Genomic DNA, 25,724 nt, shown 5'->3' with positions numbered 1-25,724 from the left:
AAACAGACATAACTCAACAATTAACAATTGCGGACTACATTACTAACATATTTCATAACCATAATACAGGATGTTACAAAATTGGCATGGTAAGCTGAAAGGGGGAGAATACGAGTACATCAGTCGCTGTCTGTCCAGGGTGCATCGGACAGCACAGCATAAAGTACAGTTGAAACGTCAGTCGGTGAGGCTGTATTCGTGGAATCCCAAACCTGATTAAGTAATACTTACTTCATACGAATAGGTCACTTAACATTATGGTTTTATTCATCAAGTACCTACCTACGCGAGGTAAATACCACCCTATTTTCATTTATTTAATAACCTCCTAACGGGATAACGTTAACTTATGGGACACATGCACCCTGTATAAGTCAATAAAAATAAGGTGTTAGAGAAAAAAAACATTAAGTTATATTAAGTATAATATTTTTATTGAATTATCATTATGGCCGGTAATAATCACAAAAAAGAGTTAACAATTATTTTGTTAAATATAATTATACTAGATTTATAACATATGAATGATACATAATTTATAGTACAACAAATAATACTCTGATTTAAGACAATTGAAAAGTAAATTCTTTAGGATTTTTCTGATTTCGGTTTTCAAGTTTCAACGGATTAATGAGAAGCACTGATTGATACCTACTTAAATATTCCTTTTTTGAACCATGATATCCACAATAACTCTTTTTTCCATCAATTTAAGTATACTTTTTATTTTGTTTTTATAATAAAGACAAGAACACGAAGTATGTAGTTCAGCAAACCAACTCACTTAGTCCCTACAAACATGGCCACCCAGCCTGTTCCTGCATTATTCATGGTCGTCTTAAACACTATCTTAACATAATTGTCTTCACTAAAATAATCAGCAGGCGTTTCTAAACAGTACGTGGAAATTACTTGCCCTTTTCTATTAACGAGCTGAACATAATTTTGTTCACAGAGCTTACCTAAATCAAACACTGCAAAGTGTAGATGTAATGTTGAACCTACTGGAGTCTCTAGTTCCCATTCGCAAGTAGCTATTCTACGGTAAACATCTGGATACATGGGACTGGTGACTTGTCCTAGGATACTGTGTAGCTTGCCCCCACATCCTGGACCTTTGTCCGTGGTCATATAGATCAAGTCATAAGTTAATAAGTCTCCCTCGACTCCATGGTTATGAAGCAGCAAATGCCTGCCAGTTGAAAATACTGACGTGTTATCCTCATAATCTGATTGTATTTTTAAGAGTCTTTTGTCATTGGCTTTATCTCCATCCAGTATTTCAAAATACACTTGGTCATTCCAATAACTTGTGCTCACTGTAAGAAGATACACTGAAATGGTGTGATTTTCAGGAGCTGTTATTAGGGTGAAGCATTCCCGCGATTGCTTGTCAGACACTATAGTCGGTATTACAGAAATTCTTCCTTGAGTATCACTAAAGTTTCTTGGACAATAACTTCCGTAATTGATTTCCAGTTCCACGCCTTTATGATTAATGTTATCTGATTCCGGCGATGTTTGCACACTAATCTTAACATCCCCTGTAACATAAAGATCTACTGAAGATTTTTTCCCACAAAAAACGAAAGATTCCGGCAGATTCAGATCTGCTTGGTACATCGAGTAGTAGTTACTAAAAAATTCATCACCTCCTCTTCGTAGCATGAAAGTTTTACCCAGTGTGTCATTGAAGCTGCTGGGCATAGTGGTTATAACTAGTTTGTCCTTATCACAAACATTTTTATCCTGTAACCCTTCTTGCAAATCCAAAGATTTGATTCTGATATGACTGGTTAAATATAGTGCTTGAACTGAATAAACTAAATACACACAGTGCTCTCCTCGTGGAATTAGTCCTTTATCAAATCCTGGAGTTTTAATAGTCTGGACGGCACTCTGCAGTCGATAAGATGATTGCCCACATGTTGGTTCACGGACACTCACTCGGGCTTCAAATCCTGAACTAGAAACATCCCCATCTGTATACAATCTTAAGCTCATAAAGTTTCCAGATGATGTCAGCTTTGGCGGCAGTGTATGGCCACAGTAAACACCAATGACAAGACTGTTTGGGTTTAAGCCGTCTCGTATTTCAACCATGTCACAATTGCATTTACTGTACCCTAGAGCAGTTTGATTTACATTTTTGCATGGTGCTATATGGAATTTTGTAAATTCAACCATGATAACACGATTAGGTGGAGCTTGTATATCCCAGTGACAGTTCAGGAAATTTTCGTATAAAAGGTTACTGCCAATCAATGGTGATTTTATAATTTGAGTGCCTTCTGCCATGACATTAACTAGACCTCCACATCCCGCTTCTTTACTTAAACTAAATAAAATTTCTACTTTAAAACCGGTGTAGCTTAAACCAAAGTCACTTAAGAAGTTAAGCACCATTGCATTACCATTTCCTTTAATAACGGTCGAAGAATTAACATGACCACACATGAGTGCAGTACGTTTAGTTTCATCAATGCTCCGACCATTATAGACAGCAACAAAATCTGTGCTACAATCACTACTGTCTTCCAAATCTATGTACAAAAATTTAAGTACAACGTCTTTATCCTTTGGTGCTGTAATTAACCATGTGCAGTTAAGGTTTGATTCATATTGTTCACCATCGTCATGCGATTTAAGTATAGTGGGAGTAGTAATGTGACCTCCACATGAAAATATTTGATACGATAATTTAAATCCTTTCTTTTGAACGTATCGATCAGATTTAAACTCTAAGATTACTTCATCAGTAAATACGTCACTGTTTTTATAGAAATTCGAGCCACAAAAGGTATATATAAACCTGATAGCTTCATTGCCTGTACTACCTGTTATTGTCAAGTTATCATATTCACATTGAGGATACGGACCTTCTACTTCTAAATCTAAATATTTTAGAATTATTTTTTGGCCTGGTGCTGAAATTTTATAGTTGCAATCTAAACTAGATAAATATTCAAATGGATATCCTGGGCTGTAAAGAAACTTTTCCTCTGCTGAAGCATTAAAGTTACTACCACATATAGGTGTCCACACTGCTTTAAAGCCATCCAAGTTAATATCAGAATCAGTCCTCAGTATAATTTTCATTCGGTTCCCACTTGAGTTATAAGCATGAGGTAATTCTCTCCCGCATAATTTAGCTACTTCAATGTATCGACCTTCTTGCCAGTCGTATATAATGACTGCATCTTTAGTACAATTAGGTCTTTGCTCAATTACAAAACGTTGGACAAATTGTAGTGAAACACGGCTTCCTTGTTCAGCCTTAATTTCCCATACACATTCCTGATTTTCTATATAATTCTTTGGAAAATTGGGGGACTGGAATGTGTTTTCATATTTCGTCAGCAGTCCTCCGCACTGATTACTTTTTGTACTAACCAATAATTTCAAATCATTATTGGTGGACTCTGAGTGATACTGAATATATAAGAAACTAAATTTGACACTAAAAGCTGTTTCCTGCGTTGAATCTTTACAATATTCTTTTAATATAAGAGGGTTATCTGATAATCCCTGACTTATTTGTAGAAATTCTTTAGTGCAGTCTAACTTGAATGAACCCTGAAGTTTCATTTCAACTCTTGAGTTGAATGGTACTAAAATTAACCATGCACAATCTAGCGTTCCATTATAATTATTAGGAAGATTTAAAATATTTTTATCACTTTGACTAACATGTACCGTACCACCACATGGCTGAGTTTTCCAGGAAACATGGAAGTTAAGTGAACTTCTTTCGTTTTGGAGAGCTCTTAGATCCATATTTGAAGTAGGGATTCTATACGATTGAATCATATTACCACATAATGATCTGTAAAACATTAAACCTGGCCCTATAGTAGCTTTTATAATTAATTTTGGGTCAGAGTATCGGCAACGCGTCTTCGATGATGAAGAATTTACGGTTACCTCTACATTAATTGTACTATTTTGTACATTATGAATAGATCTCTGATTAACATAATGCCAGTCACATGTGTACGTTCTCTCTAACGCTGGTGAAAATAACTCGCCGGTTGTACCTGAAAGTGATCCACCACACAGAGACTCTTCATCAGAAGTAAACTTGGCTTTAAATCTATGTTCAGTTACTGATTGAAATAGCCATAAATAAATAGCTAACTCATTACCAGACGACTCAAAAACATTAACTTCTGTTGTGTTCTTTATACTTGACTGTAATCTCAAATCATTGAAAACTCCTATTTTGACCAAATTGAAATCGGCGTCTTGTATTTCCAATCGAATTCTTCTTGATTTGTTTGGAGCTGTTATTAGCCACTGACAATATCGTAGTGTAGTGTAAAGAGGGTATGCTGGTGTCATTAAATAACCTTCTGATACGGACAGAGAGCCACCACATGTTGGTCTACTTGAGTTGAATGTAAAACGGAACCCACGGGATTCTGAAAACGAGTTAATTTCACTAGGTTTACCAATATACAACTTTATTACTACTTCATTTAATGTTGACTCCACAATGGACATCCTACTTGTATCATCGTCGTCATTACATATAGTTCTCAAAATGTTGCGTGTGTTATTAACTTTAAGCGTTTCTTCTATAGTAACTTTAGTTGCACAGGATGCCTCTGAATCAGGAAGATGTATGTCTTGAGGTCGTATTTTAAAAACGCGTCCGTTATAACCGATAATTTTCCATTCACAGACTGATCCTATAGGTAACGCTGTCATATGAGGGTATCCAGGGGATGAAACTTCACCATTGTTAGCAATAATGGTTCCACCACATACATCAATGCTAACATTAGCTTTAAAACCATCTCTTGGATTTGGAATCTGCGTCGTGTATTTAATATATACCGCATTATTCGTCGTTTTTATAGTTCCAGGTCTTTCGTCACAATATCTACCTTTGCGGGGCGACATAGCCGACGGTCCGTCACGTATTTCAACATATTCTTCAGTGCAATCTTTGTTTCTTTCCAAATCAAATCTATCTATAAAATTTATAGACATAATTTCACCTGGAGGACATTTAAATACCCAAACGCATTCAGAATACGGAGTAGGGACAGAAGGGTAATTCGGTGAATTAATTACTTGCCACTTTTGGTTAAAATCCAATATTGATGTTGATCCACATTCAACATTTTCTTCTTCGTAGCGAACCCTGAAGTTTTGGAATTTGGGTCCTTTAAATTTGTAAGTTATAAAAACGGCATTACTCGAACTTGAAATTATATCTGAAGGATTTAAGCGAGTAAATCCACAATACTTTCCACTTCCTAAAATGGGTGCTTCTTCCGAGTCGCCATTTCGGATAAGGACATAATTTTCACAATTGTTATTTATATTTGTGATATTAAAATCTAAAAATCGTAGACTGATAGTTCTGCCCGGCCTAACTTTTATTCGCCAATTACAAGTTTTCAAATAGTTAAATTCTCCGTTCCAATCTTGCCAACTAGGACTGATTACGCCAGACAAACTTGAAACTGTGCCACCACACTTGGAGGTCACCTTTGCACTAAAACCACGTGATGTTTGTGAAATATCAGTAACAAAGACAACTTTCATATATGAATCAAAATTTAAATTATACTCGGGTAAACCGGTGCATATTTTTTCAGCAACAGGTTTCCAAATTTCCGTACCGTCAGTCGAAGAAAATACAGATATATAATCAGCAAAACAATTTGATTGTTCTTCAATGGACAACTGATTGAATTTGATACTTAAATGTCGTCCCGATGTTGCTTTGAATATCCACTCACAGTTAAGGTTATCATCGTAATCTTTGGGGAAATTTGGTGAGTTTACTTCATAATCAGAACCAGGAAGTATAATTTTGGTACTATTAAGGCCACAATTTAATTTCTCACTTTCATTTCCTGTATCTGCAGATGCATCATCACCCTTCTTCCACCTCATAACGAATAATGACCCGGTATTAGTTTCATCAAGGCTCAGTTTTATAAATGCAATATTAGAAGATGTTTTGACTGTTATTGATTTCTGAATTCCACATATGCGCTTAAGCAAGGGGGCTTCGTCATTGAATCCATCGTAAATAGATAAATAATTATAACAGTCTAAACTACGCACTGGTATTTCTGCCCGTTGAATGGTTAATATTATAGGCTCTGATCCACTAGTGGTAATACGCCAGGAATATTCACAAGCTCCTTCATAAGAGTTAGGAAATAATGGCGAGGCTATTTCGCCATAATCCTTCCCTGTTATATCATTGCCGTGAAGGAATTCGTAGTGCAATATAAATCCCCTTGTGCTATCTTCTCCGTCACTATGAAATTTTAGATACATTACTGAAGCTACAGTAACATTTGTAGGGCTGTCATCACCGCAATATAGCCCTAATAATCGTCCTCCTCCATTATTTTCACGAACTTCAAGATAATCTTTATTACATCCTTCTGAGTATTCTATGTTGAATCTTTCAAATGTGATATAAACCCGATTACCTGGGGATGTTTTCAGAGTCCATTCACAGTTTGTGTTAGCTGGATAAGATCCCGGGTAGTTAGGTGTCGCGATGCTACCTTGTTCAGAAGTTAGTTCTCCACCACAAGCAGTTTCTACTGTCGTGTAGTGTGCAGAGAATTTACCGCTTACCGATCCTACATATGACCCTAATTGAACGGTTATAGCACTACCATGGCTAACTATCATTGGAGGTACTTTATTACCACAATACTCATCTATTTTCGGGGCATTGATATCATCCCCGTCCAATATCCTGAGAAAAGTTGAAGGACAGTGTCTATTGGATTGAATTTCATTACTGACGGGAATTGAGAGATGTGTTAAAGTTAAACTGACTTTTTCTTCCGGCCTTTCTGCAGTTATTGTCCATGTGCAATTTTGTTCCGAATGAGAGACAACATCATTTCGTATTGTACCTGAGTATTTAGCCGAGATTAAGGCGCCACATGCAACGGCAAAATTAGCTTTAAAACCCTTTGCTGTACCAGAGCCATCGGAAGTGAATTGAACACGAAGAATATTTGATTTTGATGTAAAATTTCGGAAATCCGAATTTCCACAGATGATCTGAGTGTAGTTGGAGGTAAACGATATACCATCATATAATTTGATCGAATCACCACAGCTATTATCTCCAACATTACTATCTTCGTCAAAGTATAAATCTAAATCTATTATACTGAATTCAACTCGATGATTCATTGGTACTTCTAACGTCCACATGCAATCCACATTATTGTCATAGTTATTCGGAAAATTTATAGAACTTATAGTTCCAAAATGTGAAATTATTGTCCCACCACAGCCAGTCCACGGCTTGGACGAAAAATGACTTTGGAATTTAACGTCTCGAAGATTGGAATATTTTGTAAATCTCAATAAAATCATATTGGTAGTACTAGCTTCAGCCATAGCAAACGATTGGTGACAGTTTTTCATTATCAAAGGAGACTCTGCGGTTGGTCCGTTATATACTTCTATGGAATCTTCAGAACAGTTCACTTTATCAGACATGTAGACATTAGAAAACGATATTGTTACGCCGGTTCCAGTTGCAGTTTCAATAATCCATTCACAAACCATGGGTCCAGTAGTTATCTGTGGGGTTTCAAAGTTTATAACCCCATAGTTTTTTTGTATGTGTCCACCGCAGCCATTCTTTACCCACTCTAAACGAAATCCTTTTCTAGTTATAAACGACGATGAAGTAAACTCAATGCTCAAAGAGTTACTTTTTGTGCTTATTTTAGCTGGTATGGAAGATCCACACAGTCTTTTCATGCTATGTACATCAGATGGATCCTTAACGTCAAGATAATCATGTCTACATAGTCTCGAAAATATAAAAGGTTCCGCTCTAGAAAAATTGGTATACCTCCAATCATGGAATAAGTTACTTGAAATATCAAAATCGCTAAAAGTTACATTTATAGTATTACCTAACGGAACAGTAATAGTCCACATGCAATGTAAATTGATAGGATAATGATTAGGAAAATCGGGGCTTTCAATTATTCCATAGCTACCAGTAACATTATTATGGCATATAGTGTGATAATTCAGAGAAAATCCTTTCGAGCTTATAATAAAATCAGAACGGAATTTTATATATGCATAGTTAGAAGATGTTTCAATATTACTTGAATTTAATGTCATAGAGCAATATCTGCCCAGGCTGAGAGCATTACTGTCACGACCATCAAATATTTCTACGTAATCGTCGGTACATCCATGTGTTTTCTCGAGATCTAAGTCATTAAAAATAAGTTTGATTCTCGATCCGTGACTGGTTACTATTCTGTAAAAACATTCTGCATTCTCATTATACGGTAAGGGGTAATTAGGTGATGTTATAGAGCCTTTAGATCCAGTAAGTGTACCGCCGCACCCAAACAAAGTCCCATCCCATTCAATTTGAAATCCAGCTCCCGAAAAGTAGTAATCTGAATGAAACTTCAAGTAAATAGAGTTTCCGGTAGAAGTTATCATTTTAGGTGCGTTATCGCCACAATATGAACCAACTAAAGGAGAATTATCGGCAACACCATTTCTAATTTCTAGATAATCTCCGAGGTCACAACTATTTCTTATTGGTCTTTCTAAATTGAATCGAGAGAAATTAAGTCTTATTTGTTGACCGAACGGTGCTGTTATTGTCCAAACACAATTACGGTTCGGTTCATATCTTTGAGGCCAACCAGGAGAGTATATGTATCCATGGGATCTGAAATATATCCCTCCGCAATGTGACTTCTCATCAAGAAAAGTATACGACATTGAGAAACCAGCAGATTCGACGCTACTATCAGAACGGAAATTTATTTTTAATCTATTTGATGCTGTGGTCATAGTTGGTGGTGCACTACTTCCACAGAATTTAGGCATCGAGTGTTCGGTATTATCTAAGTCGATTTCAGTAAGTTCCAAGTAATCACTATGACAAGATGGTGTACCTTCTATTTCAAATCTGTTCCATGTAAGTTTAATACGCTGTCCGGGTGGAGCAATCAAATACCAAGTGCAAGTTTGATCTTTTTCATAAGTGTTAGCAGATCCAATAGGATGGCTTATTAGCCCAGTGGCGTCCTTGTGTATACCCCCACATTTAATATCTATAGTTGTAAAGTTCGCATAAAATCCAGTTCCAGAAACACTCATATCCGAATTAAAACGGATGTACATGTAATTCAATGATGAAGTCTGCACCTGGGGTGGCTCCGAACCACAGAACCTGCCCATAAGGGTTGAATTCTTATCAGGTCCATCTCGTAATTCTACGTAATCATACTGACAGTTAAAGTACTTATTGTCCTCAATATCAAAATCTCTGAATGTTAATTGAATTGCTTTCCCAGGTGCGGTACTCACAATATATTCACACACTTTATTTTCTGTGTAATTAAAAGGGTACCCAGGTGATTTAATTACTCCACTATCCCCTGTAATGTAATGCTGACAAATTATTTCGTAAGTGATGTGAAAGCCATCGGAATTTAGACTGTGATCACTTTTGAATTGAATGAAAATCGAATTGGATGTTGACGTGTAACTTTGTGGATGTTTTAAACCGCAAAAACGACCCACAAGTTGAGAATCTGTGTTAGGACCATCATACATTTTCAAGTAGTCATATTTACATTGAAACGAGGTTTCGAGCTTGAAAGATTTAAACTTAATAAGAATTTTGGATCCTGGGGGCGCCTTAATTTCGTAATCACATAGTAAATTATCTATGTATTTCCCTTCATAAGTGGGTGAGGATATTTCTCCCTTTTCACCAGTATATAAGCCACCACATCCAGGCACACCTTCAACTGTTGCATAGGAAATTTGAAACCCGTTGCCTGACCCAATTCCATCAGAATGAAAGTGTACTAGTATTTCCGAGCCAGCTGATTGAATAGGGGCTGGCTGACTTGAATTGCAATATTTGTTGATAAGCGGGTCTGTTATATGTTCTCCGTCATAAATAGCTACATAATCAAAGCTACAATTCTTGTGAGCTTCTATATCAAACTCAAAAAAGTGGAGTTGTATTCTTTTGCCTAATGATGTAGTTATATGCCAGTAACAATCACGATTAGGGGGATATTTTCCTGGGGAACCGGGTGAGCTGATGTGACCGTGAGTTTTTGCATCTAATTCACCACCACAAACGGGGTCGATGCTCGTCCAATGGAGCGAAAAGCCAGTTCTGGCCCCTGACTCGTCCGATCGGAACCAAAAATACAAATAGTTATGGCTGGATACTATATTACCACCTTTCGGAAAAGTTTTACCACAAAACCTACCTAGTAGCTGGCTTGCTGAACTACGACCGTCGTGAATTTGTAAAAAGTCATAAGAACAGTCCGGATTATCTTCGATGTCAAATTTGCTAAAAGTAACATTGATAACTTTTAAAGATGATGTATGAATTACCCATGCACATCTAGAGTTATGACTATAGGAACTATTTGTTAACGGATATGTAATGCTTCCTTCTTGTCCATCCAAGAATCCACCACACGTTTTAGTAGGAATATGACAAACATCACCTGAAAATCTTGCTGTGCACTCACATCTGAATCCTCTTATTTTCGTTTCATCCGGCCTGCAGACACCACCATTTTGACAGGGATTGCTTGAACAGAATTCGATCATAGAGTTACAATGCGCCCCTCCATAACCTCTCATACACAAACACGTGTATCCTTGAGTAAGTTGATGGCACCGACCGTGAGGTCCACAGGGATTGTTCTCGCAGTTTTGGGTAATATTGTTTGACGGCGATATGTAACAACCATCGACTCCAACGCCATCGCCTTCCATTCCCACAGGACAGACGCACTGCGCAATTTGACCTCCAGTTTGCGCGGGGCTCTCAAAACATTGTGCTGATGGATGACAGCCTCCATGGTTTATCTTGCAAGTTCCTCTCCAAGCACAAGTGACTCCATCACCTACGTATCCTGGTGGGCAGTGTCCGCAAGTTCGGGAGCCAATTGTATTATGACACGTAACCATGGGACTAGTACTGCAGCCTCCATTGGGTGTTGTCGTACACTCATCAATATCAGAGCATACGTAACCATCTCCTTCGTAGCCCGCTGGACAGGCTTCACAACGGAAAGAGCCAGGGAGGTTAATGCAATTAACTTTAGGGTTAACAGAGCAATGAGGTCCTTGCTTTGATTCGCACTCATTTATGTCTGTTGAGCAGCTGACGTCGGTTCCATTAGTTGTCCATCCTTGATCGCAAATGCATTTAATTCCTACACCAGTTTGGACGGGAATGCAAGTGCCATGGCCGCACATTTCAAAGTCATCTCCTCCACCACCACTCCCCAAGCAATCTTTGGCTTTTCTTGTACAATGTAATCCGAACCAACCAGACCTGCATAAACATTCATACGAGCCAGGCCTATTGATGCAAGTTGCTCCGTTTTGACAACCCAAATCTGTTCCGGCAAAGTTTCGGCATTCGTTTACATCTAGATTACAATCTTTTCCTTCCCAATTTGACGGACAAAGGCAATGGTAGTCGTTTACTAGGCTCAGACAAGTGCCTCCATTTTGGCAAGGTCTTGGTTCACATTTGTCTCCAGTTACACCATCTCTTATGGCGTTTCGCAGGCGATGTATCACAGTAGCTTGACGACTAAGTTTTTGCCAAATAAGAGATAAGTTCAATGATGGGTTCATATCATTCACTTGTTTTTCTAATTTGTCTAACCTTTCCAGAATTCTTCCCAGTGTGATTGGAGTTTGCTTGTCTGTTGATGTTCCATCTGATATGATTTGCGATGTGTTCACATTGAGAATGTTGATGTCACCGACGAAGACTGCTGACTGGGGTCCATTGGGACGTAAGTAAATGTTCTTGTCGAAGGCTGGTTCGAGAATTAAATCACCATTGTCAGTTTTAATTTTGGGACGATCTTTGTAAACTTCACAATCGAGGGACAAAAAAGTAAGACTTAAAAATAATAAAAGTATTTTGGACATTGTCCATGTGTGACGCGGCCGGCCTCAACGATTCAACTGTCAACTGTTATTTGACTATTCTAGACCATTCATTTTCAAAATGGGGCGTCAACAACGCCCATATTTTAACAATATTTATCTAATATAGAGGGGCCATGTGTTAAAAGCTGCATGATAACTGGTTGATTGATAGGTGGTAGATGGGCGGTTCACTTTCGAGAATGATAAGAGATCAAAACCAGCCGTATCTTATTACATTTGGTACAGTCAGCTTCACAAGTGGCTATACACGTTTGTACCTTGTCAAACTCACAAATCGCCTCCTATTCATTCATGAGTCATGACGGTTCTAAATTTGACAAGATACAAAGGTGTACACGGTCAACTGTAGCAATATAAGAAACATATAATATGTCCTTTTTTATTATTTACTAGAGTTGGTAATCCAAAGACTACCCTATTAGGTGGAAAAAATGAAAGACAACTTGAAAGTAACAGGTACAAAAGTATAATACAATCTCAATTTTTCAGTACAATTAGTGATTCATCATTCACAGTATACTTAACTAAGTTAAAACTTAATTTTAAGCATATTTTATACATTAATATATTTATTTTATAGGCAAATTTTTGCTTATAACGTATCTATCAATCAGAGATGTGCTACACAGATATCCAGCGATGATGTGAATGAGATGCGTTTCCACTGCTATGTGGACTAATTAATTATGATTGGTGGATATCAAACGCAGCCATAGCAACGTAGCACATCTGTGATGGATAAACACCCTTAAAATTCTACAAGTGATCATTGGCACATCAAACGTCATTGTTACTAAATTATTTTAATTTATCAACACATGTAAGTTGCTTCAAAATCTAGATAGACTACGTTTGCACATGACAAAATCGGTAATCATCTGAAATTAAAATTTTGTGCTTGAAAGAACGATTAGCGCCAATTTTGTCTCAATTTTCATCGTATTAGTAAACAACTACGAAGGTTTTGAAATCGGATAACGGCAACTAAAAGAATAATTCTTTTTAATCTATAACAATACGTCGGCGTCGCGTTGAAAAAGTACGAAGTGAAAGTAAACCATTACATTAAATGCATTATTGTTCTACCGTAAATATGTAATTACAATTATTATAAAATATTTACAGATGGTACAATGTTAATTTACAATTATGATAAAGTTACTTATAGCAGGCACAAACAGTGAATTAGCACCAATACGAAATTGGAATTATTATAATAGTTATTCATACAAAACATTTTGTGCGTTTGATATTTTAACAACCGGTATTTTTTCTATGTTTACAAACTTAATACTGATCTATTCAAAAATACAAAAAATACACTTCAAACTTATTGAAAACTGCGATACAAAACCTTGATCTTATAAGTACTATAATAATTATCTAAAATATACTTTTAACCTATGAACGGAGGCACTTAACTAACAGAAACTTAAACACTATGGCACTGGTTTATAAAATTAACGTATCAGATAAATAATTATGTACTTTATTTACATTTGTTTATTTAAAACTAACGAATTTATAGGAAAAACGTACAAATTATCTATTTGAATAGAAAATATATTTTATGATTATGTGAATAATGGAATACTATTAAACATTACCCATTTAGAAACATAAAGGTACAAAATTGTTGTCAATAGAGATTTGTCTGAAATATAACATCACACACTCTTCAGCCCGTCATACATTGACGGAAGGCGGTACAATAACAATTTCCTCGGCCTTACTCAGCCAGCCACTACCCGCCTACTGTGACCATATAACATAATGTATCAAAATCATTTATTGCACTTATCTCTTGTTAATCAAACACACGATAACTTTACTTTTCTTCGTTGAAACAGTTAAAAAACGAACTAGCCACTTTCATTGCACAATTTCATCCCACATTATAATATTTACCTATAAGGTCTACCGTAGACTTAATAAACTTGGGTACTTATCAGTGGCGCCCTCTGTTCGCTTTACCTAGCAACTACAGTAACCCGATCACCAGTGCTGTCGACTTATGTCGATACGAACTCGATAGAAAAGTCACTGGAATTTGTATGCATTTTATTAGTTTCTAACGTTACCGACAGGGGCGCTGAGCTTATATAGATCATACAAATTGCTGTCGAATTACACTAGCGACTTGAGTTGTCAGAACTTGTGATATGCCTATAGAACCAAGAATCAAAAACATAACACACCACCAACCTGCCATTGCAAAACCTTTCCCGCTCACACAGTCTACTGTAGATACATATGCGGCGGATCGGGCGTGGGAGGGGGTGCCCTATAGTCGCTCTCCCCCGCGTCTGTGGAGCAAGGGGTGGGGGGCGGGGGCCGCGTGCTGCTCCGGTAGTGGCGTGCCGGACGCCGCCGGCCGACCGGTCCGGTGCCGGATGCGGTCGCCGGACTCGGCGGCGGGTTGATGGTGGGCCGCGGGTAACGCTCGCAGATTGATTCGGACCTGGAATTAATGTTAGTGGTGAGTGGTGATGAAGCTTGTGAGCTTGATTCAATGTTTTTTGAAAAAACTTTTTTCATAGACAAGACTTGACAGTGGCGCGATTTTCAGAGAAGAGCGTCCCATCCGTATTCAGGGTGTTTCAAAATGGAAACAAAACTATTACACAATAGTGGGATTTAGAGTTTTTCCCCTAAAGGTCGCTGTGGGCTTCATTCAACTTTTTTCATAGACAAGACTTGACAGTGGCGCGATTTTCAGAGAAGAGCGTCCCATCCGTATTCAGGGTGTTTCAAAATGGAAACAAAACTATTAAGCACAATAGTGGGATTTAGAGTTTTTCCCCTAAAGGTCGCTGTGGGCTTCATTTGTTTCGAGCACCAAAATCCAATTCGCAACGACTTGCGAAGAATTTATTTTTGCATGGACTCTACTCCAGATCGCATTCCTCCGGCAGACACTGTCTTCATTCTAATATATCTATTGTGTCTAAGTATACTCACAGTGCAATACTATGCGTGCGGTCGTGCCTCGGCTTGCCTCTAGCCAGGCGGAGGGCGGGCGAGGGCGCGCGCTGCCGCCGCCGCCGCGCCGCCCACGCCACTAGACACACGCCCACCATGCCTTGTCACAGCGCGATAGTATGGCGGTCTTGTCGTATCTCAGTATACTCACATCGCGACGATATAAGCCCGAGTTTGTCGGATAGCATAGCATAAAAGAGCGAAGAAAAAAGGGCGATTTAGCCACTTTTGCAAGGACTGTCTGTCTGTCTTTCCATTTCGATTAAAGCCCTTCGGCAGACATTGTCTTCATCCTAATATAAGTATACTCACAGTGCAATACTATGCGTGCGGTCGTGCCTCGGCTTGCCTCTAGCCAGGCGGAGGGCGGGCGAGGGCGCGCGCTGCCGCCGCCGCCGCGCCGCGCGCTGCCACCGTCGGAGCGCCGCCCACGCGACTAGACACACGGCGACCATGGCCTTGCGCTATAGTATGACTATGCCCCTAGTGTGGTCGTATCTCAGTATTCTCGGTATGGTTACTCACGTCGCGACGATATAAGCCTAAGGTTATCTCCGCCAGACATTGCCATCATCCTAATATAAGTATACTCACAGTGCAATACTATGCGTGCGGTCGTGCCTCGGCTTGCCCCTAGCCAGGCGGAGGGCGGGCGAGGGCGCACGCTGCCGCCGCCGCCGCGCCGCTCGCTGCCACCGCCGGAGCGCCGCCCACGCGACTAGGCATACGGCGACCATGCCCGCTACTGCGCCGCAGGCCGCGAATGCGTTGGAATGGCGGACTGATATTGCCTGGAAGGTGAGGAGGTGATGTTTTATTTTGTGTAAAATTGCTCAATAGTCTTACTTTCTCCTTGGAATATGGATTATGTAAGTAAACAGTAATGTTGAAGCTGATACCAGTATGCCTAGCTCGAATATATTTCAGAACCAAGAACACTTAAATTCTTCTTCTAAGCGTGTCTGACACATAGGAAGCCGATAGCGGTTGCATAAAGAAAGCTGAGGACAGACATACTGTGGCGATGTTGAGAAAGACATTAGTCTGCTGTCCAGCAGTAGAATACACGTGTGTTATAAATACCTCTTTCTGCACGTCACCGCAAGCGGCGGGCGACTCGTCGGTGCCGTCGTCGCAGTGTCGCTTCCCGTCGCACAGCAGCGCCGGCGGCAAACACAAGCGTTCGTCGCATCTGTAAGTTTAAAATACGTTATTAGCTTAGACACTGGATTTGAATCCTGCCATAGTGTACAGTACAGTCTGGAACAAGAAACCTTACCTTTTTTAGAGCATTGTCACTCAGATAGGGGTTAGATTTCTTGGCACCAGATTGTACCAACGAAATCTTTCGAATTAATAAACTTAGCACAATAAGACGTGCTTTTACTGACGCATCTAGATGCTAGGTGAATACCCTAAGTTTATTGTACTCTGTGTGGGTTGACTGGTAGAAAATGCTTATAGCGTTAAGTCCACTTTTTGCACACTTATGTTCATATTTGTGCAATAAAAGATTAAATAAATGTATTGTATGTATGCACGCATAATATCACCGAGGAGATTAAATCAGAATACACTTGCAGGTTAACCAATCTCTTATTAGGGTCCATTCTCGGGCCGTACCTCTTCCTCCTTTTTCTAAATGACATGCCTAAGCAGCCCCGCACTAACTTGGCACGTTTTGCCGACGACACAGCATGCTTTACATCATCGGATGACGTTGACCTCATCATTGATAGACTGCAACTTTCAATAGACCTCATCTATAATTTCTTTACTGTCTGGAAATTGAAACTGAACGAAGCAAAAACTGAAGCAATCCTTTTTACTAGACGGCGAGAGCTTCCATGTCGTAGTCTTAAAATAAATGCCCATCCCATTGAATGGAAAAAAACGGTCAAGTACTTAGGGGTAGTGCTTGACCATAAACTCAACTGGACCCATCATGTAGCCCACATACGAACTAAAGGTATCAAAGCACTCAATGCCCTCAGCCCAGTGCTTAATAGAAAATGTCCTCTCAGTTCCACCACGAAACTAAATATTTACACGACTTTGATTAGACCCACAATATCCTACGCTTGACCTGTATGGAGCAGTACCTGTCAGTCCAACCATAAAAAATTACAAGTTGTACAAAACAAAGCCCTTAAGGGCGGATTCGGCCAACGTCGAGTAACTTTTTACTCACGAGTAAAGTACCAGTTACTCGCGAGTAAGCAGATTTTGCATTCTACCAAACCTGAAACCAAGATAACTAGCTTATCCCAAGAATAAAATGTTATACCGCCAAAATTGACCGTGTAACGAGCTTATCCGAGAGTAATTTTGTAATGGCGGCAGCACATCAGCCATACATCAGCTGATTAGAAAACCGTCATAATGACATATAAACACATCTGTCAAAACATAAACAAAAGTACGTTAAAAGGCAAAGTCTCAGAATAACAACAGCGAATAAAATATTAAAACATAAACAATTTCATACTTTTATAATCCACTAGCTGTTCCCGCGCGCTCCGCTTCGCCTTAAAAAGTTTTCCCGTGGGAATTCCGGGATAAAAAGTAGCCTATGTTCTTTCTCAGGGTCTAGACCATATGTATACCAAATTTCATTCAAATCCGTTCAGTAGTTTTGGCGTGAAAGAGTAACAGACAGACAGACAGACAGACAGACACAGTTACTTTCGCATTTATAATATTAGTTAGGATTCAAACTAAGTTGGCATGTCATTTCTATTGCATGCTTTGAAATGCAGCTATTTTTATTTTAGTTGCATTACAGTTTCGTTCCTCGTTCATTCAATTTAATCATGGTATAACTTGGTAGAATGCAAATGTACTTATCCTAGATATTTACTCGCGTATAATTTTAATTCCGGTATAGTTATTCTCGTGTAACGTGATGTTTGGACGAATCCACCCTAAGATAGCATACAATTGTCCGTATCGTACAAATTTAAAACAATTACACAAAATAATTAAGTTTCCCTCTTTACTCGAGTATATTCTAAAATTAACACGTAACTTTTACTTATTTAAAAATCCTAACCACTTCAACACTTTAATCGCTGCAATTGGTTTAAGCCGATTACATAATTTGAGTTATGCCGACAGGTATAAAACTAACAAGCTACCCCATCACTACGTGCTTAGCGATGACGCTTGAGTCACCGCGCACCGTCTTGCTGCCCGCTGCGAATATCGCCCTTATGTTCAAGCGCACAGTGCGCGGGCGGCACATTCGCCCGAGCCGGGCGTGATTTGTGAATTTACCCACAATATTATTTACATTATGTACCGAGTTAGCATGATTAAAACTGAACTTTTATGTTAATGACTTAATGTTATAAACATTATTGTTAGGTACCTAATTAAAGATTTCGTTCTTATTAGGTGTTAACTGTCACAATACTTATGTTGTTAATACACACTACACTAAAGTGTGTATCTGTAGATAAAAACATCAAACTCACTTTATACTTAACGTATTAGAAAAAAAAAATATATATTTATGTTATTTAATTAGTTGTTTATGCAATATTGTTTATATAGGCATTGTCTTGTCTGAAAAAACATTCCGCTTAAAGTAGTTTCTTCTAGGATAAAAACTAACACTAGAAAGTAAGCAAGCTGTGTAACTAACATTATGTGCAAATAAAGACCTTTTCAAATCAAATCAATCAATCAATCTCTTATTGCTGTGTATTTATTTATTTATTGAATACTTTACGGCACAAATATAAACATATACTCATCCATGTACGCATCATTTTAGCGGTGCAGTCGCTGCTGGATTAGCACAAATTACCTTGCTTACTCACGTAGAAAATAAATCAATACGTTATGTACGGAAGCTCTAGAATCGTGTACATAATAATTACCTGAAAGCATTAGGAATAGGCGCGCCGGCACAGAACGCGCCCTCGGGGCAGTCGGTGAGCGTCTCCGCGCACGGACCGTTCTTCGCGCAACGGATGCCGCTCGCGCAGATACCGCATTCCTGGTGGTAAGATGGATAATTGGGTATTGAAGAACTGTTCAGGCATAGGTACATTATATTCGGTTACGCTGCCTGCCGGGCTAGGGACTTTTGTGTCGGTCAAGTTTTAATCGTCGTCACTGTCAGACATTTACATTCGTTTATAAATGTAAGATGTTACTAAGAACGGGGGGGCACATTCAGTAAGGGCCAATCAAATCCAAATCTAAAATATTTAGGTCAAGAGCTCGCTTTGTAACATAAACAAATGCCAACACAAAAAAAATGGACAAAATAATAATAGGTATTCTCAGTCTGCACAGTGTTTTTTTCCTCAGTGAGTCTGCACATGAAGTGCGCGGGCGGCACGGGGGGGCACTAGTAGGTACTCACTTGAGGCGCCTCATCGCTACCATCGGGACAGTGAATCTGCGAGTCGCATCGCCAAGCCAGCGGGATGCACACAGGGGGTGCGGGGGGGCACGGGGGCACTAGTAGGTAGGTTATATATATGTCGCAGGCATCTGGTTTAATCTCTTTTTTGGCTGAATCACTAGCTCGTTCACTGAATGACGCTATTCAGTTGGCAGGCAGGCACCATTAGGTAGGTTATATATGTACATACTAATACTCACTTGAGGCGCCTCATCACTACCATCAGGGCAGTCAATCTGCGAGTCGCATCGCCAAGCCAGCGGTATACACACGGGGGGCGCGGGGGGGCGGCTCAGCGCGCACGTGAAGCGCTGCGGGGGGCAGGCGGGGGCACGGGGGGCACTAGTCACTAGTAGCTACTCACTTGAGGCGCCTCATCGCTGCCATCGGGACAATCAATCTGCGAGTCGCAGCGCCAAGCCAGCGGGATACACACGGGGGGCGCGGGGGGGCGGCTCAGGGCACAGGTGAAGCGCTGCGGGGGGCAGGCGGGGGCGCGGGGGCAGGAGGGGCCGCAGCCGCAAGCGCCGTCGGCGAGGCACGCGCCGGGGCCGCCGCCGCAGACGGTGCCGCCATAGCACGGGTGGGAGCGGTCCACCTGGGAAATAAAAGAAGTATATGAGCAATTTTATTTTTTATTCCCAAAGGGCTAATCCACACTGCACAAAAATAGGGTTTTAAAGTCTTACGGGTCTACATTTGCTAAATTGTGATGCGATGCGGATAAACCGAAAGGATACTGCCTTGAGTTGACAAATAGGCATAAACTAGATGTCATCAAAAGTGGAATATTACCAGTCGGTTAGCGATCGTTTTCTCTTCACAGAATGCCCCAGTATACACAATACCAATACATGACTTGTTGCTGCGCGCTGAGTGCCAGCACGCGGGCCACGTGCGGGTTGGTGAACCCTAACACAAGTATAAGCTTGTTCTGAGAGAGTTGTCGGGTAAGTGAGCAACCCGACTGTCAGATGTTTTCAATCTGCGCGAAGCCCTCCGACTCGCTTACACTCATGATGCTTCAGTAGTGACCTGTGTGGTTGCGCGGAGGGCCAGCACGCGCGCCACGTGCGGCACGGGCGCGGCGGGCGCGTCCCTCCGCGCCGCGGGCACGCGCTGCACGCCGCCGCCGCCGCCGCTCCAGTACACCGAGCCCGAGTATATGGCGAGGGAGCTGGCGTAGCCTCCTTGCCAGATTATGCGTCTGTGGAGTAGGGGTAGTGTTAGAGGCTTGCTAGATTAGTTTTGATCATGTAAACGCTATCAAAACGATTTCGTCCGTGTTGTCGCTATATGTATAAGAATCACTATGTTTAGCTGTTTATATCAGACAATTAATCATCGTCCACTGCTGTCATAGGCCTCACCCAAGGACCGCCACAACACTCTTGTCCTCGGCCTTCCTCAGCCAGCCACTACCACTAGAGCTACCTACTAAGTTATGCTTGTCTACTCATGGTCTCTATTCTAGAACTCGTTTACGGGTTGAGATGTTTTATAAGTAATATTGCGAAGCATTGAGTAACAGAAAACATTGACTACGCGAAATAAATTTATACCAACACAACTTACTTATTTTTCCCATCGATCTCAACCGCATGTATCTGCCTGTTCATAGCAAAGTAAACGGTGCCCGTTGATTGGTCGACAGTCAACGCCGTCGCATTGGACGCTTTAGCCAACTCGATGCGGTCGGTCCCGTCCACGTTAGCTCGCATAATTCCGCCCAATCCGATGTCGTTCCAGATTAGCAACCTGTTCAATGAATAAAAGTTTTGATTTAGAAAAACGCTTAGTTATAAAACATATATTGCAACTTCTTAATCTTATTATTCTTTATTGGTGTACAAATAAAGTGTATTCTATCTATCTATCTATATTTATCTAAAATTATGTAAGCTAAGCTGAAAGTAAGACACTATCCACTTCTTTATATGGTCGTCGGTCTAGCGAGCTGGAGAGCGTTTCTACCTGTTTGCCTGTCTACTCAGTATAATTAAAATCTATTAAAATGCTTACCTTTTAGTCTGATGCAGGGCCAAGTGTCGCGGCATCATATTATCACTCTTCACCGTGACACTAACAAGCGAGTAATTCCCAAGAGACGTTCCATTGATTGAGTCACTATCGAGACAAGTCCAGTATAGAGCTCTGCCTATGACGTCCAGTACTAAATGGAAGGGTTTCGATAAGCCTGTGACGATGAAGGTAGCCTCTGTGGCTGAAGTTGAAGAGTGTGAGATGGCTACTCGGCGGATTGAGTGCGTGTCGTCGTCCATCCAGTATAGTAGTCTGAAATAGGAATGGTTATATGGGTAAGATTACTTTTATTTTATTTTTCTTAGCGAGTCAGTGACAAGCACTAGAGCTGGTCTAGGGCTTGTACCGTGATGAAAGGATTAGCCAATCATAATAGGGGCAGTCGTCCAAGGTGCGCCAGATTAGGGTACTTTCGTGCACCCCTATTTTCATAAAACTATCATATTTAACCCGATGAATGAATGGTTTTCACGGTTTCATACACATCTAGATACAAAATATATATGCGCAAACGCATGAGTGATGCATATATTTTTGGGAAGCTTTACATATGGAATCATATCGCTCTTTCGTCCGGACACCGATAGAAGCGGTCGCGTTACAAGTGCGCTCTGCTTATGATCGAAAGTAATTTTTAACTCAAAAATATTTATCTGCCTAAATAAGTGATTATCGCTACTGTCACGAGCGAGTAAGGTCTAAATCAGCCCCACGAGTAAGGTTAAGAAACAGAAGTTCCGACGTCACATTACCACAGTATACGCAAGAAATCGAGATAAATCCTAATGTCGATGTCAACCAACATGTTGGACAACACTTTCGTGAAAGCTGATGAAGAACTGACCAACACCTCAGACGCTAACATACTAGAAGAATCACCACCTCCACAATTTGTGACTATGCGAGGAAAAGCAAACCAAAACTCCGAAGATGCGATTCTTTCGTTCCTGACCGAAATGAAACGAGAGCAGTCGCAACAATTTGCAATGCTTAGTGCCCAGATGAGCAAGATGAACGAGCAGCACGCGAAGATACTTGAAAAACAGGCACAACTGGAGGCATCCGTCAACTTTATTTCTACGCAACATGATGAGCTTAAACTTCAAATTGAAGGACAGGAAACTAAAGTAGATGCCAAAATCAAACTACAAAAGGAAGAGAATCAACTCCACATTGATGCACTGGAAGAAAACATAGAGGATCTGCAACGGAAAATTCGCTCAAAATGGATAGAGGTGAGGAACATACCATTCCAAAAAGGTGAAGATCTTACTAACATGATAAGAACCCTGTACCAAGTCATAAACCTACCCTTTAACGAGCACAATATAACAGATACATATCGTTTACCCAGCAAAGAGACTTTTACTAAGCCACTGATTATAGAGATGGACAGCACAAAGTCGAAAGCAGCTCTCCTGGGTGCTATAAAATCCTACAATCTTAAAAACAAACAAGAGCCACTGAACACCGAGACTATGGGACTTCCAGGCACGAAAAAAAAATATATGCGGCTGATCACCTCACAAAGAAAGCGGCAAAACTACACTACATGGGCCGAATGCTGAAACGCAACCATAACTTTCAGTTCTGCTGGATAAGCTCTGGAAAGATCTTTATAAAGAAAAATGAGGAGTCACCGGCAATCGAATTAAAACAGGAAAAGCAGGTCATAATGATTGAGAAAGCATTACGCGTCATCTGACTAGCTCTCACCTTAAGCTACATTTTATGGCACCCTTTTAGTACATACCATGTAAGTTACTTTAATACTACACCTACTGCTCACATTTACTTACTAATTCTTTCGTATAACAAGCTTAACTCATTCAAACACAAAACAACTACATCAAAAACACAGCAAACAACATGCAAACTCAATACAAAACCACTAAATCTATTTACAAACACCAAACACGCTACACGAACAATCCACCACAAAATTCTTGACAAAGTTAACATATTACATGACTCACTAACTCACACACACCAAAGTACTAAATCATAACTCTACCCTGATAATTTTCGATTCTACAGTTAAAAATTTAATAGACGATATTGATAGTACCTCAATAAACAGTAGTTTTTTGGTAACCGACCCAGAACTATGCAAAACAAAACTTAACTTAAGACGTAACAATCTCACCATAATAACCCAAAACATAAGGAGTATTAACAAAAACTTCGACAATTTCTTAGTACTACTTACTAGGTTACAATTTACACCAGACGTAATAATTCTCACGGAGTGCAGACTCACTAAAGATATACCACCACAGTTCCCTTTGAATGGGTACAATCTATACTACTCTAAAAACTACTTAAACCAGAATGATGGAATAGTTGCCTACTGTAGAAATAACATAAAAGTCACAGTTGAAGAACCGCAATTTGAAGAATCTAACTGCCTTATTCTAAAAATTGGTAATGATATAATTATAACTTCTATTTACAGATCTCCCAGTTTCGGCAATACAGATAAATTTATTAACTCTCTTGACCTCACTCTGACAAAATATTCCACCGCTAAAACTAACATAATCATTGGGGATATTAACATAGATATCAAACCAAATAATATCTGCAGACACAGTGACAGGTACCTAGACCTGACAGCTCTACATGGCTACTATCCTGCCCATTTATTTCCTACCCGTGAAGCGAACTGTCTCGATCACATATTTATCAAAACTAACAAAACGAGCATAGCAGGAGTATGTCAGACTAGTGTAACTGACCACTCCACAGTAATGATTTCTATTGAAACGCAACTAATTCGGACCCCACCTTTACCGAGAACAATAACAAAAGTAAACTACGAAGATATTGAAAAAGAACTACTAGAAATCAAATGGGACCATTTCTACCAACTCGAGGATCCTAACATTGCCTGCGACTACTTTATTGAAGTCCTCTCAAAGTTGTATAACAAACTCAAATCTACTTACAAAATACCTCACAGAGTGTATAGCATGAAGCCCTGGATAACCCCTAGTCTGATCAAATGCATGAAAAAAAGAGACAACTTACATAACAAAGTCACAATACATAACAAACCCAAATAATGAAAACCTTAAAACATCTTACTTCAAATATCGTAATACTTGTAACTTCATCCTTCAAAACCTAAAAACTAAACACGAAGAAGAAATTATTCAAAAAACATAGGCAATCCCAAAAAATCTTGGGAGGCAATTAAGTCTATCTGCCACTTGGATACTGGAAAAAAAACATGTGTTGATCTCCTTAGACAATCTGACACTCCATCCTCTGCCCTAAATTTAGTTAACAACTATTTTACCTCAGTCGGTAGTAAGCTGGCTAAAGAAATACTCACGTTAACGAATACAACAGAGCAACTACTCGCATCAAATATGGAAGTAACCTCAAGACCACACTCTTTCTCTCTTTTTCTAACTCCGACTGACACAGTCGAAATCAATAAATTCATAATGAGTCTTAAATCAGACGGCTCACCTGGCTGGGATTTCTTGCCACCTAAATTCTTCAAAAACGTAAAACACTTAATTGCAGATCCACTCTCACATCTCATCAACCTTAGTTTATCATCGGGAACTGTTCCAGAATCACTTAAACTATCCGTAGTCTGTCCTATACACAAAGATGGTGACACGACTGATCCTAGTAATTACAGGCCAATCTCCTTATTGACTGTAACGGCTAAAATACTTGAGAAAGTAGTCAACCACCGACTGGTCAGGTACCTAGAGTCTAATAAACTGCTTGCTGACAACCAATTTGGGTTTCGAGCTAAGAGATCCACAGAGGATGCCATCACCCTACTCTCAGACACAATAGCTAGCTCACTCGATCAAGGCGACAGGTGCATTGGTGTCTTCTTGGATCTCAAAAAAGCATTTGACACCGTATCAATTCCTCTTCTTTTAAAAAAGCTCGAGGCTATTGGAGTGAATGGAACGGCACTCGCGTGGTTTACCAGTTACTTGACAACAAGGCGGCAATATGTTAAGCTAAATAGCTCAAAAAGCGACACAATGTACACACATTTCGGAGTCCCGCAGGGAAGTGTGCTTGGGCCGACTCTGTTTCTAGCTTACATAAATGACATATGTGAGATGGATGCAGAGTCGGCTCAAATACTAGCTTTTGCTGCTGACACGGCACTACTGTTCAGGGCAGACACTTGGGAAAACGTCAAGGCTAAGACGGAGAAAGGATTGGCCAAAGTATCTCAATGGCTACAATCAAACCTCCTCACACTAAACACTTCCAAAACCAAATTTTTATGTTTCCACATAACTGAAGCATC

The 25,724-nt window shown here is 39.8% G+C and overlaps 2 protein-coding genes across 2 annotated transcripts in view; both read right to left on the bottom strand.

The window, feature by feature from the left end:
- Positions 1–412: 412 nt before the first annotated feature.
- On the bottom strand, positions 413–12,339 carry LOC119692252 (cubilin-like). The gene has a single exon (XM_048625119.1). The coding sequence runs from the start codon at positions 11,968–11,970 to the stop codon at positions 781–783; it is 11,190 nt and encodes a 3,729-aa protein (XP_048481076.1). The 5' UTR covers positions 11,971–12,339; the 3' UTR covers positions 413–780.
- Positions 12,340–12,434: 95 nt separating this feature from the next.
- Positions 12,435–25,724, bottom strand: part of LOC105390018 (low-density lipoprotein receptor-related protein 6) — a 28,350-nt gene continuing 15,060 nt past the window's right edge. Inside the window, exons 17-24 of the mRNA XM_048625120.1 lie at positions 21,413–21,685; positions 20,966–21,148; positions 20,426–20,597; positions 19,755–19,988; positions 18,858–18,976; positions 16,057–16,165; positions 15,568–15,764; positions 12,435–14,452 (exon numbers count right to left, since the gene is read on the bottom strand). Of these exons, the coding sequence (XP_048481077.1) occupies positions 14,230–14,452; positions 15,568–15,764; positions 16,057–16,165; positions 18,858–18,976; positions 19,755–19,988; positions 20,426–20,597; positions 20,966–21,148; positions 21,413–21,685 (1,510 nt within the window). The 3' untranslated portion in view covers positions 12,435–14,229. The remainder of the gene's footprint in view (positions 14,453–15,567; positions 15,765–16,056; positions 16,166–18,857; positions 18,977–19,754; positions 19,989–20,425; positions 20,598–20,965; positions 21,149–21,412; positions 21,686–25,724) is intronic.

Source organism: Plutella xylostella, chromosome 13 (assembly GCF_932276165.1).
Source record: "Plutella xylostella chromosome 13, ilPluXylo3.1, whole genome shotgun sequence".
NCBI lineage: Eukaryota > Metazoa > Arthropoda > Insecta > Lepidoptera > Plutellidae > Plutella > Plutella xylostella.
This window is presented reverse-complemented; position numbering and strand designations above follow the sequence as displayed.